Here is a 12,838-nt window from a genome sequence, read left to right as displayed (position 1 = left end):
CGCATTTTTTACAACTAATGTTTTTAAAACACATATGCTTTTACAACGTTTGCCTTTACCACAAATTTAACGGCTTCCATGCTCGTGACGGAACCGCTCTGTCACAAGCCTCGGTTGAGCTATGCTCATGACGGAGCGGTTCCGTCATGGCCCGCTCGGGGCGCCTGCACGGCCCTGATTTCGCGCCTGCGCGGTGCGTTCTATTGAGCAGGCGGGGCCATGACGGAACCGCTCAGTCATGAGCACAACTCAACCGAGGCTCGTGACGGAGCGGTTCCGACACGAGCATGTGAGCGCTGCTCGGCCCCCCCTCCCTCCTAGCGCTGCGGCGGAATTGCCGCCGCAGCGAAGGGGTTAAGGTAAGTTCGGGAGGGGGAGGGGGGCGGGGTCTCCACCACAAATACATTGTATATATATATATATATTTATATATATATATATATATATATATATATATATATATTAAAAATGCGTGATAAAGGCATACTTTGTATAAAACATATGCGATCTAAAAAAATGCAGGGTAAAAATGCGTGGCAAAGGCAGAGTATTTCCCGGAGTTGTTCTGTCATACAGCCTGACAGCATATGGCCATTTCTTTCGAATTTTTTATGCAACAATGTTATCCTACACTCTCCAACGCCATTGTAACGCTGCCAGCCAGGGATTTAAATCTCTTCGCAGTGCCACTTAATTTCCTCATCACATGAGCATAAAGCATCCCTGCTTCTTTGTACTAAGGCCCTAATTAGGAGCGGGTGGTTAATTGTCACTGCACTTATTGCAATTATGAGTTTAGTAATAAATATACACTGCCAGATATTTATTGTGGGAAAATGCCAGGTATGTTTTGGAACAGATGGATCTTGGTGCAGTAAGCGCCAAAATCTGTGTGTTATTCCCCAAAACCTCATAATTGGGTAGTAATTATCGCATCCGATAAATTCTGACTTGCCGAGTTGAATTTCATCAAGTGCGATAAATATCACACCAATTAGCGGACCACTCATAATAAGGGACTTTATGTAAATAAATATATTCGGTTCTCTTTAAACAGTTACCCAACAGTTGACTTAGCACTGCTACTTATACCGCTTATATAAAATTATAGATCAAGCGTCAATATAATTGTGTCACATAATGCTCAGACTCCATTATCTTCTTTACTGAAAACCACTTTCTTTATTGATAGTCCCGTAAAATCATCTTCTTATGTCTGATCAGAGCTAACACGTTTTGTCCAAAAGGACTTCTTCAGGCTTTCGTATTCCCACTTCCCGGCACAAAAAATACATGATGTAGGTTTGGTTGAAAAGATATGCAGCCAAAGGTGTTATGGCATCAACTCCTCTCACTAGCCAGCCCAATGTGTCAACAAATTACGACAATATTCCCTATTGTCCTTGGTAGTAATGAGTTCCTGTACACAGAGATAAGTATTCGGCGCACCACGTCTTGAAATTTTACAGTAATGAACCAATGGTCCCATAAGTAATTCCACAAGTTACACTATGCCTTCTGTTCAGTTAATTCACCTCACATCAGGTAGAATCCTCCTGATCTAATGAGCATGGTCACTCACTGCAGAATATTGTAGCAAAGTTTCAAAAAGTTTTTTTTCCCTTTTTTTCTTGACCTTTTTAAACTTCACTATGATATGTGATCAGTTAGGCTTATCAGAGGGTAGTGCTACGTATGTGTTGTACTCACAGAGGAAAAAATTGAGACACACACTCAAGAATTAATCATAGGCCAATTCATTAAAATAACACAGATTTTTATGTAATTTTTCAGACCAAGAACTTTGTTTTATAGTAAGTACTTTTTAAGATAGCAGTTTTCAAAGTTCACAAAATTAATCACTTTTTTGCACAATTACACACCACTGAAGTCAATGGGAGGAAAGAGAAAAATGCATTTAAAATCACACAGTTGGATTTCATGGATCACCTTTGGGATTTAGGTAGGTATCAAGGCCAGGTCGAATGTTCCATCAGCAGTTTCTTGGGAGCATGCCAGATTCGGCTGAGAGCAGGGTGGTGTGGTCGTAGGTAGCGGGTGCCCTACGAAGAAGGGTGGGCCACGTGAAAACACACTGCACAAAGGGACTTAAAGGTAAGTCTGAGGAGTCCTACTCACAGGGAGCAATTTGCAAGGTCCTCAGGAATATGGGAGCACAGCTGGATAGTTGTTCTCAAGGCCAGTTGGGGAGGGAGCAGAGCAGATACGTCAGCCAGCAGGTGCGCATCAATCTGTTCTCGCAGCCAGGAGCAGGCAGCTTGGAGAGGTGATTCGGGGACATCAGGGCCACTCATTAACTGGGTCTCAGGGGGTCTCAAAGTCCCTCAATGGGTGCTTGCTTCCTGGGCAGTTGGATTCCGGAGTGGACTCGCTCTATGGGGTCTGGTACCCCAGGTATTGATGCGGCGTGGTTCTGATAAATTCTGGTGTCTCCAAACTTAGTGGAGAGACAGATCTGATCCTCTGAAGCTAATGTACCAAAAAGTGAAAGTAACATGAATACAACCATTGTAACATGCATGGATGCGTTATTAGAGAGAGTCAGCTTCAGGAAGGTTTCCGGCAGGTAGGGGATGTGATATTGTGGTATGTCTAAGAATGTTGCTAGATACTCATATAAGAGGGAAACTGTGAATCTGGAAGAGGTGGAGTGCTCTTGTACGAGTGGGACAGAAGAAAAGTGGAAGGCCACATGAAATAAATTGCACCGGGGTCCCCATATGTAGTCAAAGCTTTTTTGGGTATTTTTAAGAATGTCAGCCATACGCTCCATCGTAAGGGCCTGCCATAGGCAAGCATGCATCTGTAACATGGAGGGGGCCTCAGGTTTCTTCCATGCAGAGGCCAGGGCCATCGTGGCTGCATCCAAACAGAGCCAGAAGACAGAGTGATCTTGTGTGTTTTATGTTTGAGGGATGGGTCTCTGAGACCTAGAACGACCAATGTGGGAATACAGAAAACTGGGAAACCCAGAATACATTATATCTGAGCTAGGATTTCGGTGCAGTACCGCCATATGGTTGGACAGTCCCACCAAATATGTTGAAAACCGTCCAACATTTCACATCCTCTCTAGCAACGATCTGACGTGGTTGGAAAGATTTTTTGTAGTTTTGCTGTGTGCATATACTAGTCATAAAGCACTTTATAGTGCGCTTCTTGGGGCACTAGAGAATGGTTAAACCTGTAGATACGCTTGCAGAGTGTAAGCCACCGCTTATCAGTAATGGGTATCCCCAGTGGGTATCCCCAGGGTGTTCTCCCAGAATGAGATGTGGTGGGGAGTAGAAATGCGGGCGGTGGACATCACGAGCGAATACAAAAAGGAGATACACACATGGGTTGTTCCCGCTCCTCGCACATATTGCTCTATGGGGAGCCGATGTCTGGTTGCTGCTAATCGTAAGGCTGGTTGTAAGACCCAGTGCTTCAGTTGGGTGTAATGATAAATCTCACTGCTACTCAGCTGTGTTGCTTTGCTCATTGTAAAGTGACATAAGAGGAGTACCTAAAGTTGATAACTTCACCCCAGTGTCAAAGTGGAAGGTCCCAATACACTTTCTTTTTACTTACCACCAACATTTTACTTACATGTTAATTCTGCTGTCTCAACCTTCAGGTTTATCTTGCCCCACTCACCTTTTGACACCCCCTAATGCCCCTTAAAGAAGCACAAATTATCCTCAAAGGTACGGAGAGTCCGGGTGGGTCCCTATACAAGGTCCCAGTGGTAGAGCTCCTATCAACCTACCTTTGTACTTTTTGGCGCTGGGGATGCGGGTGAGTTTGGTGTCTACTTCATCCTCCTCTGAAATCTTCAGCACTTTTGTCCGGTAATCGATGAGCCTGGTGAGCAGGTCTGGGCGCCTGGAGATCTCGAAAATGTGCTCGATGTACATCAGATTATCTAGATAAAGACAGAAGTAGATTTCATTTAATCAGTACTTCAGCTCACCTACAAACAGCTTATATTGAATAAGTGCCACAAATGTTACCATCAAAATATTTATTCTTATTATACTTGGGTATACTTTTAACCATAGAAGATACTAGCAAGCCACTAATCCGATATCGCATAAGATGGATGTTATGTGACATGCTATTTTATGCACTTGAGAACCCTCACTAAGCTCATTATACACGCGTTGCAGGGATTTTGCTCAAAAACCTGAACTCTTGCTTGTTTCAGACACAGATTTCAAAATTTACACAAGGTAACTTTGCAGATCTAGTCTTTACTATCAAACCTATAAAGAACAAACTTGTCTGTGCACCTGGGCTTGGAACAAATTCTCTGCCTTTCACAGGTCACATTCAAGAGTACAAAAGTATGAAGAACAGCCAGGGAGTTCACCACTTAAAGGTTACTTTTTTCATGCTGAACAAAATTCAGCTACAGTAGAAAGTTTTATCACAGATCATTTAGAATCCTGGTGATACAAGGGAGATATTAATATTAAACTTCATTAGGGGTAGAAGTGGAATATAGAACATATGTAAGATAGCTTTGAATGAGCAATCACCCCCTTGAAGAAAGTAACCATTATTGCTATTTTAAAGACCACCCGCTGCATGGTGATCTGTTTCAAAGTTACCCATGGGATGTATCACTTCTCTTGGCCCCAACTCATGGTGACATGATGAGATGCTACTGCTTGAACATTTGGAACTGAGACACCATGCTTAAAACCAGGTGCTGATGCGACCAATGCCCTTATTAGGTGTTTGCTACAGTCTGTTGGCAAGACTTATTGTTTTAAATAAATTACATATATTCCAGGTAGGTTTTTGATCAGTCCCTTGAACACAATTGGGCGGCTTTGCTGTCTGTCTCACTTCCCTGCTCCTGATTTGCTGGTTTTCCTCAGTACTCTTAGTCTACCAGAGTTGTAATTGGATGATGTAACCTTGAATTGCTGATTTCAGAAATTACCTCATAGCTTCCCCTCCTCCCAAATGGGTTTTGTTTTATTTGACAATTCCGATAGAAAGATGGCTGTCATGGTTGTACGTACAACCACAACGCATCTTCGATTCGAATTTGTTGAAATTAAACAAAATGCATGTGTGCGCATCCGCAGTAGCCATCTTTTCACCCATTTGTAATATTTTACAAAATGCTGTTGTTAAGATGGCTTTCGTAGATGCAAAGCTAATACGTTTCCCAGCCAAAATCTATTGGCTTTGCCAAGCTTGTGTACATGGGGCACTCAGTAGACCATACAAAATTCTGCTCCAAGCGATGTGGGGAACATAGCTGCGACTACTCTTCCATATGACTCTAGAATGTGGTTTCTATTCCATCCACAATGAATTCATAGAGACAGAGTGGATTGATTATAGAGGATGGTATGAGAAACCTGTGCTTGCTTTTCTTTAAAGCAAAAACTTAGCAATATTATAAAAACAATCTTTTATTGAAATGTATATTTTGTGCTGTGCTCAAATTATGTTCTATTATATGTTTTTTCGCTTGCCAACTGGTGCAGGCTGGAGGACAGGAAGGTGGTGGTAAAACCTACTGAATGCCCAAAGCCCACATTCAAAGTGCTGAATTTATAATTGAATAAGTGCCCAAACCAGTGCTGTTAAATGTCAGTGCTCCGAATATCAAAGTTGCCTATCCTCGATGCCTGCTCTTAACGACCCAAATACCTAAGATGTGTGAGGTAGCCCCCACTGAACACATACTCTGCATTTCACATTCAGCTGTGGTTTGAGCTTCTTCGTTTCTTGGCAAAAAACGAAGGGCCTCATTTATGAAAAGTGACGCTTTGCTGCGAGAAAACCGAGATGCGTCACTTTTCATTGCGCCCTCCTTGCAACACCAATGATGCATCATATTTACAGTATGATGCATCATGGCGCTAGGAGTTACAGATAGATCCGTATTCCTGTCGTATCTGTATGCGTAAAAATGACGCATTGCTGGAGTGTTTCACAAAAGTGATGCAACTCCAGCAATGGGTCATTACACATGGGCAAGTCCCATGTTAAATGTGCCTGCGTCAGTCTTACACCTGTCATGAGGCAGGCGTAAGATATTGACGCATTTGTGCGCTAGAAGTAGCGCAGTGATCTCTCATAGTTTAACTGCGTCACTTCTACTACCCTTTCTTGCGTCAGAATGCCACGCCTTGCATACATTATACCTGCGCAGGTATAATGTGGCGCAGGGATGTACAAAGTGATGCATCTACCTACATGCGTCACTTTGTAAATATGACGCAACATGGCACATTTTTTACACTGCTGGTTCGTCACAAAAAGTGGCACAAGTCCTCATAAATAAGGCCCTAAGGCTGTACTCAGAAATCTTTTTCCTGTGAGAGTGAGCAGCCACGGCCCATGCAGTTTAGAGCGGTGCGGCCGGGTTGTGGGGGATTCGACAGATGACCATGAGAGAAAATGCAATAAATAATAAATGTTCCTGTGTCGTCGTCGGTTGAAATACATTGCCCCACCACTCCACCACTCTTACGTGCACGGGCCACGGCTGAGTGTGGGTTACTCATTAAAATTCTAGAGTAAATCACATTTAAGCTTGGAGTAAGGCACAACTACTCGCAGAAAAAAGCTTTGTAAATTTAGCGCTGAGAACACTGTTTTGAGAAGTATCAAATGAATCTGTATTGGTGTTCCAATGGCTATGTACAATCAATTATTATGCTACTTGGGCAAAGAAGAGCCTCCTTTATTTGGTCCCCAAGGTGGATCTGAAATATACAACAAAACTATGCAGCGTGCTTCACCTGAGTAGCATCTTGGTTCAAAAGGAATGCCTCAAACTGACTGCGAAATATTAATATTACCATAAATGCATGAACAGCAGTAGAAAGGGAAATATTTAGGATAACTGGCAAAAAATTATTATCATTTGAGTTTTTAAAGTTTTATGAAATCTTAAGCAATTGGAAATATTCTGATGGTTTTTATTAACTTAAAAAAAATTGAATTGAATTGACCACAGAGTGGTCAGCAGCCTGCTATGATCAGCTAAATTACCCTTGCCCCAGGGCCCTAAGACGTTGCCTCACCTTCTGTAGTAAGATGCTGCCACCAAGGTAGCAGGGCCACACCTGCTTAGTTTAGAGTTGATTCGGCTAGAGGATGAGTTTGCACAACACTGTGCTAACACACTCCCTGGGTATTGGGACAATCAACCTCATACTGAACCCGGTAAAAAACTTGAAATTGCACCCGATTTCTGACTCCGCGTTCTGTGCAAATTGCTATTTTGCTCAGGCTTTCCTTCAGCAATTACCTGAATAATGTGTGGAGCCATAGGTTGACAGTATTTGCAAAGGGTGTTTTTAACGATAAGTGGCTCATGGAATAAAAGGCTGCGCATAAAGAGTTTACACACACCCAGCACCAGGCAGATGTGCAGCCTGGGAGCATTGCAGATGCTCATACTGGGTAGGGCGGGCATGATTTTATATGTAGGGACCCCATAGCCGGAGAAACTATTTGGGGAGAGGTGTGGCACAACGGCCAGAGTGGCTGACCGAGGAGCACCAGGCTCATGGTTTGATCCCCGGTGCCGGCAGCAGCTCCTCTCAGCATCATGTGACTCTAGGAAATAGCTTACTTAGGGGCATATTCACAAGCCCCTATCACCACCACAACATCTCTAAAGTGACGTTGTGGTGGTGATAGGGGATTTGCCTTATTCACAAGGCAGCATTAAGCCACTTAACGTGGCTTAACGCTGCCTTGTGAATAAGGCCCCCTTTCACGCTGTGTTTAGCGTGAAAGGGGCGTGCAGTGGGTGTTGTGGTGTGCCTTGTGCAGCAGACATGGAAAAAGCAAAATGCCATGGTTTGTGTATGTACAGGAAGGTGTCCCTTCCTGTACAGAAACAAACCTTTTTTTCAAATGCTGTTTTGTAACTTGCATGTGTGCTGCATGAAGCAGCGCACATGCAAGTTACAAACTGGCATTTTAGGTTTGTTTATGTGCAGGAAGTGATACCTTCCTGTACATAAACAAACCTCCCTGCTTGCAGACACCCTTGCACTCTGGTGCAAGGGTGCTTGCGTTGGCGCTAAGTTGTGAAACTTAGCGCCATCGCAGGGGGATACGCAAGGCTGAACCATATCCTTGAGAATATGGCGCAGCCTTGCATTTACGAAGTGGCGGAGTGAGGCGCTAAGCCAAGAGGGCTAACGCTTCTCTCCGACACTTACTTGTGAATATCCCCCTTAATGTCCCCGGCGGGCCCCCAGCGCCTTGAAACATTAAGGGGTGATATGTTTGCACATTAAAAATATGGATGATTACTAATATCTAGATTACATGGTTGTGTTATCCAGGCTACAAGGGGAAGCAGCCATTACATTTTGGCACCAGAAATGCTCTTCTAGTCGAGGTGACGGCTTTGAACCTCATGCATTCATTCCACTCCTTCCTGCATTGCTGTGAAATGGAAACATATAATAAAGCTAAAAAACGGACAAATTAGAGAGACGATCTCCAATCCACACAATATGGAAACTTGAACCCCGCAGCCCTTCCCTCGGGTGCAGAATTGTCACTGTTTTTTGTTGCTGCATGTTATGGTGGTGTTACTGTACACTTATTGTCTCTCTTGTGCTTTTCTGTTTTATGCAATCTGTATAATTTTAAGAAATATGTATGCTGATCTACTATGGCGCTTATTATGGCCAACTCTTCCGTACATTCCATATACAAATATAATTACATAAGAATACGTATTCAGCATTGCAACAATGGGAAAGTATAGAACAAAACAAAGAAAAATACTTTTACGTTCACAAAAACGAAATAAACTTTGGGCAGGTGCATATGTGAGGCTTAATCTGCAGCCTTGTTAAAATTACTGAATTCACACAAATCACGTTTTGTAAATAGTTCTGCATTATGCGAGATTAATTTGAAAAATCTCATTTTTTTTCCATTCTCTGAAGGTCTTCTGATAAAGACGTATTCATTCCATTATCCAATAATGTGAGAAAGCTGCCAAATAAACAATGGGAGGCCCTACCCTTTCACCTTGGTTCACAAATGAAAACCTTCCTGTCATCTGTGTAAAGATGTCTTTATTGTCGCCTGAAACTCATTTCTAAATGTATTTGCCTTCTTTTGAGTGCTTCAGAGGACTGACATTGTCTAGTGCCAAGCAGCAACTTCCACTTCCATCCGCATTAATCTATTTAATTTTATAATTGCATGTGTTCGTTCAACAAGCTAGAAACATCCTAGGCTGTTTGTCTGTGTTCGAACTATAATTGCCTTGGCTGCTATTCTGTCTTATACATGAATAGTAAGTAATCCTGTCTTTATTATTAAGGCGGTCATTTAGAGTATGGACGGACCATGAGAACCACTAGAAATCAACCTACCAAATTTGTGGTTCTCGTACCCCCTGTGGAGCAGGGTAGCAGCTGTGTGACTGCCTGTGAATCCACTGCTCCTGGTGACCAGTCCATCACAGAGTCACCGGTTTATAGGTATCAGGATGTCCACACTATATATGGTAGTCCTCCTGGCGCATGCTTTCCTTTATCAGGTATTCACGACATAGCAGCAGTGCTTAATTTGAGCCGGTGGTTTCTGGTGCTCAGCACCGGCACTTAATCATCAACACCAGCACTTTTCATGAGCACCAGTTAAGGACACATTCATTCTTTGTTAGGCGCAGGGAGATTAACTCCTTCACTGCGGCGGCTATTCCGCCGCAGTGCTAAGGGGGAGGTGACGGAACCGCTCCGTCACGGCCAGCGGGTGAGCTGTGCTTGTGACGGAACGGTTCCATCACGGCCCCGCCCGCGCTTCAGAACGTAAGCGCAGGCACGGAATTCGCGCCACGCAGGCGCTGTGAGCGGGCCGTGACGGAACCGTTCCGTCACCAGCGCAGCTCACCCGAGGCTCGTGACGGAACGGTTCTGTCACGAGCATGGAAGGGGTTAAGTAATTTGCCCAGAATAACAGGATGTTGAGCCAACGCCGAGACTTGAACCTAGTTTCCCAGCTCCGAAGTCAGAGCCCTAGCCATTACGCCACATCCTCTCTCCGCTTTCATGGTTAGTAGTTGATTCTATTTTAGGAGGTGCTAACAGGAGAAATGGGCTGGTGCAATCTGGCTCCTGACGAAGGCGCCGGCACTTATTGTTTTACAAATTAACCACTGCATAGCAATACCCGGCAGGGTAAACAAACAGTGGCCAATCAGCAGGGGCGTGAGATATAGTTAGCACAGTAAAATGTAACTGGTGAATTTCAGTGTTTTTTTTATCGTTCAGTTTTGTGCTGTTTCAAAACCTAGTTTTAGCATTTGTTTCAATTATAAGAATGGCCTTTCAATTACTGCGCTATAAACATAATAATTTGTTGATGAAAAAAAGACTATGACGGCGTCAGTGTGGTATAACTTCTATGCCCACGGACATAAAATGATCCACATAATGGCACCATATTAGTTGCTAATATTGTTCCTCTCTTGGGAAGGGGTACAAAAGGGGGTGGTGATGGACGGAGCATCTGAACCAATCAAGCACTCACACCCAGTCAACAGATCTGGGTTTAATCCATCACCGTTCTTTAGCCCACTCTGCCACCTCAGTTCAGACATGGCCATATGCAAATCAGTCTGACCCTGTGCCTCATGGGAACAGTCCAGCCCGAACTGCCAAGCCATGCCTTCTCTGGACCGGCAACAAGCCTCCGAGGACCGGTTTCTGGCATTTCAGCCGTCTTCAGCCAGGCTTGCTTGAATCCAGTGGCAAAGCGAGCAAGGGACTCACGTCTGAGCATACCCTGCTAACTCATGGCGAACAAAGCGGTACAAAAGGGGGTGGTGATGGACGGAGCATCTGAACCAATCAAGCACTCACACCCAGTCAACAGATCTGGGTTTAATCCATCACCGTTCTTTAGCCCACTCTGCCACCCCAGTTCAGACATGGCCATATGCAAATCAGTCTGACCCTGTGCCTCATCGGAACAGTCCAGCCCGAACTGCCAAGCCATGCCTTCCCTGGACCGCAAACAAGCCTCTGAGGACCGGTTTCTGGCATTTCAGCCGTCCTCAGCCCGGCCCGCTTGAATCCAGTGGCAAAGGGGATCAGGTAGCTCTGGAACGCGTGGAAGGGAGGTCCATACTTTTAATGAGGTAGCAAAAATCAGATTTTTAAAAAATACCTGTACCCATGAAGATTGCTGCATATTATTGTTTTCTGGAGCAGAGAGATGAGAATGGAGATATTTGTATATATTCTGTAAACCATTGGACATTTACCCTGAGAGGCCAGCTGCTTTGGAGCATGCTTAGCAGAAACAAAGTGTAATCACCAATGTAAAGAAAGTACAGCAGATAGCCCTTGAACATCACTCAGTTACTAGACTGAGGCATGTGCCATCTCTATACTTCCTCTTCCAGCACCTAGGATCCTAAGATTATTTTCCTCAGCCCACCTGATAAGAAATGTCCCGCTCGACCGCAAGGCCACGCTGGATATCCACGTCAATGCCATTTTGCACTTGCCTGTAACATGGCGGCGTCAACGAATCTAAATTCAACCATATTACTTTGTGCTGATATAAATAAAGGCAAAATAATTTTGTATTCAATTTTTTTGTTTAGCTTAAAGTGTTTAAGTGGCATAACACCCACCTCAAGTTTAATAGTAGATTATTTTTTGGCACCAGTGGCTAAGAAGGAGTAACAGAAGCGGGCCTGCCCAAGCGTTCAGCCATTAGGATGCCATGGTCCTGTCATCAATGGCTACAGACAAAACCAGAAGTGTGGGCATTGAATGTGTTACCTTGTCAATCCTAGCACTGTAGACATAAGTCTCATATATGTGCAGATACATGTATTAGATGGATTCCACAATGCAAGTCATCAACATCAACTGGGAGGAGAAGCAGTCAGGTGGTAAAATTGTTGCCTTGGGAACCCCGAGACCTATATTCTAACACATCTTTGACACTTGAACAAACATTATCTGATTTTAGCCAAATCCATTCATCTCCTAGTACCTAAAACTATAAAAATGTGAAAAGTGAAAAGAAAAATGTTGGTTACCTGTAGCTACTCGCTTGCTCTATGTAGTGTTGTATATTCAAACCTTGAGCACATTCAGGCCACCTAGGGTTTGTTCTAGAACACCACAAGTTTATTTTTATAAAAGTTTATGCTCATGCTTCAGGCATGACTAGTGCTTCTTATGTACCTCACCCAGACGCCCACAATGCACTGGGACACAGACTCCACCTGGATCCATTTTTGTGTAGTGCAAACTCTTCTAAACATTGAACAAGCTCTATTTCTATGATTCTCTTCATGTCCAGGTGCCCCTGATATGTTCTAACTGCCCTCTGTGCACAATACTTTTCATCGTAAAGCAACTTATGTTTGAAATACTTTTAGGCCATGCTACGACTTTTTGGTAGGTCCATGGTACATCAAATGCCTGTAATAAATATTTTTCTTTAAAATTTCGCTGCTGATCTAATTACTGTTCCAAATCATTGCTCAATATAGTAAACTGAGTATTATAGAATAGACCAGTCTATAACCTGGTTCTAAATCCTATTTTGAAAGCAGATGTGTTTGGTGTTGACCATGAAGGTAAACCAACAAGAAAAATGCGGTTGGACTTCGACAGATTTTGTAACGTGAAGCCCACCACCGTTTCACTATGCGTGTTGATATTGACGAAAAATCATCAAATACATTAAACAGATTGACAGAGTTGAGAAAAAACACCACCTGTTGCTTGGAACGCAAGGAGGCCCTGGTGTAATTTAATAGTAGAGAGTAAAACAAGTGTTGCTATTTGCATTATTAGCA

At 43.5% G+C, this 12,838-nt stretch overlaps 1 protein-coding gene across 1 annotated transcript in view; it reads right to left on the bottom strand.

The window, feature by feature from the left end:
* The window catches only part of PEA15 (proliferation and apoptosis adaptor protein 15), a 296,466-nt gene that overhangs the window by 21,553 nt on the left and 262,075 nt on the right, over nucleotides 1–12,838 (bottom strand). Inside the window, exon 4 of the mRNA XM_086947616.1 lies at nucleotides 3,773–3,928. Coding sequence (XP_086803742.1) covers nucleotides 3,773–3,928 — 156 coding nt within the window. The remainder of the gene's footprint in view (nucleotides 1–3,772; nucleotides 3,929–12,838) is intronic.

Source organism: Lissotriton vulgaris, chromosome 12 (assembly GCF_964263255.1).
Source record: "Lissotriton vulgaris chromosome 12, aLisVul1.2, whole genome shotgun sequence".
NCBI lineage: Eukaryota > Metazoa > Chordata > Amphibia > Caudata > Salamandridae > Lissotriton > Lissotriton vulgaris.
The sequence above is the reverse complement of the archived record's forward strand: the minus strand, read 5'-3'. Positions and strand labels throughout refer to the sequence as shown.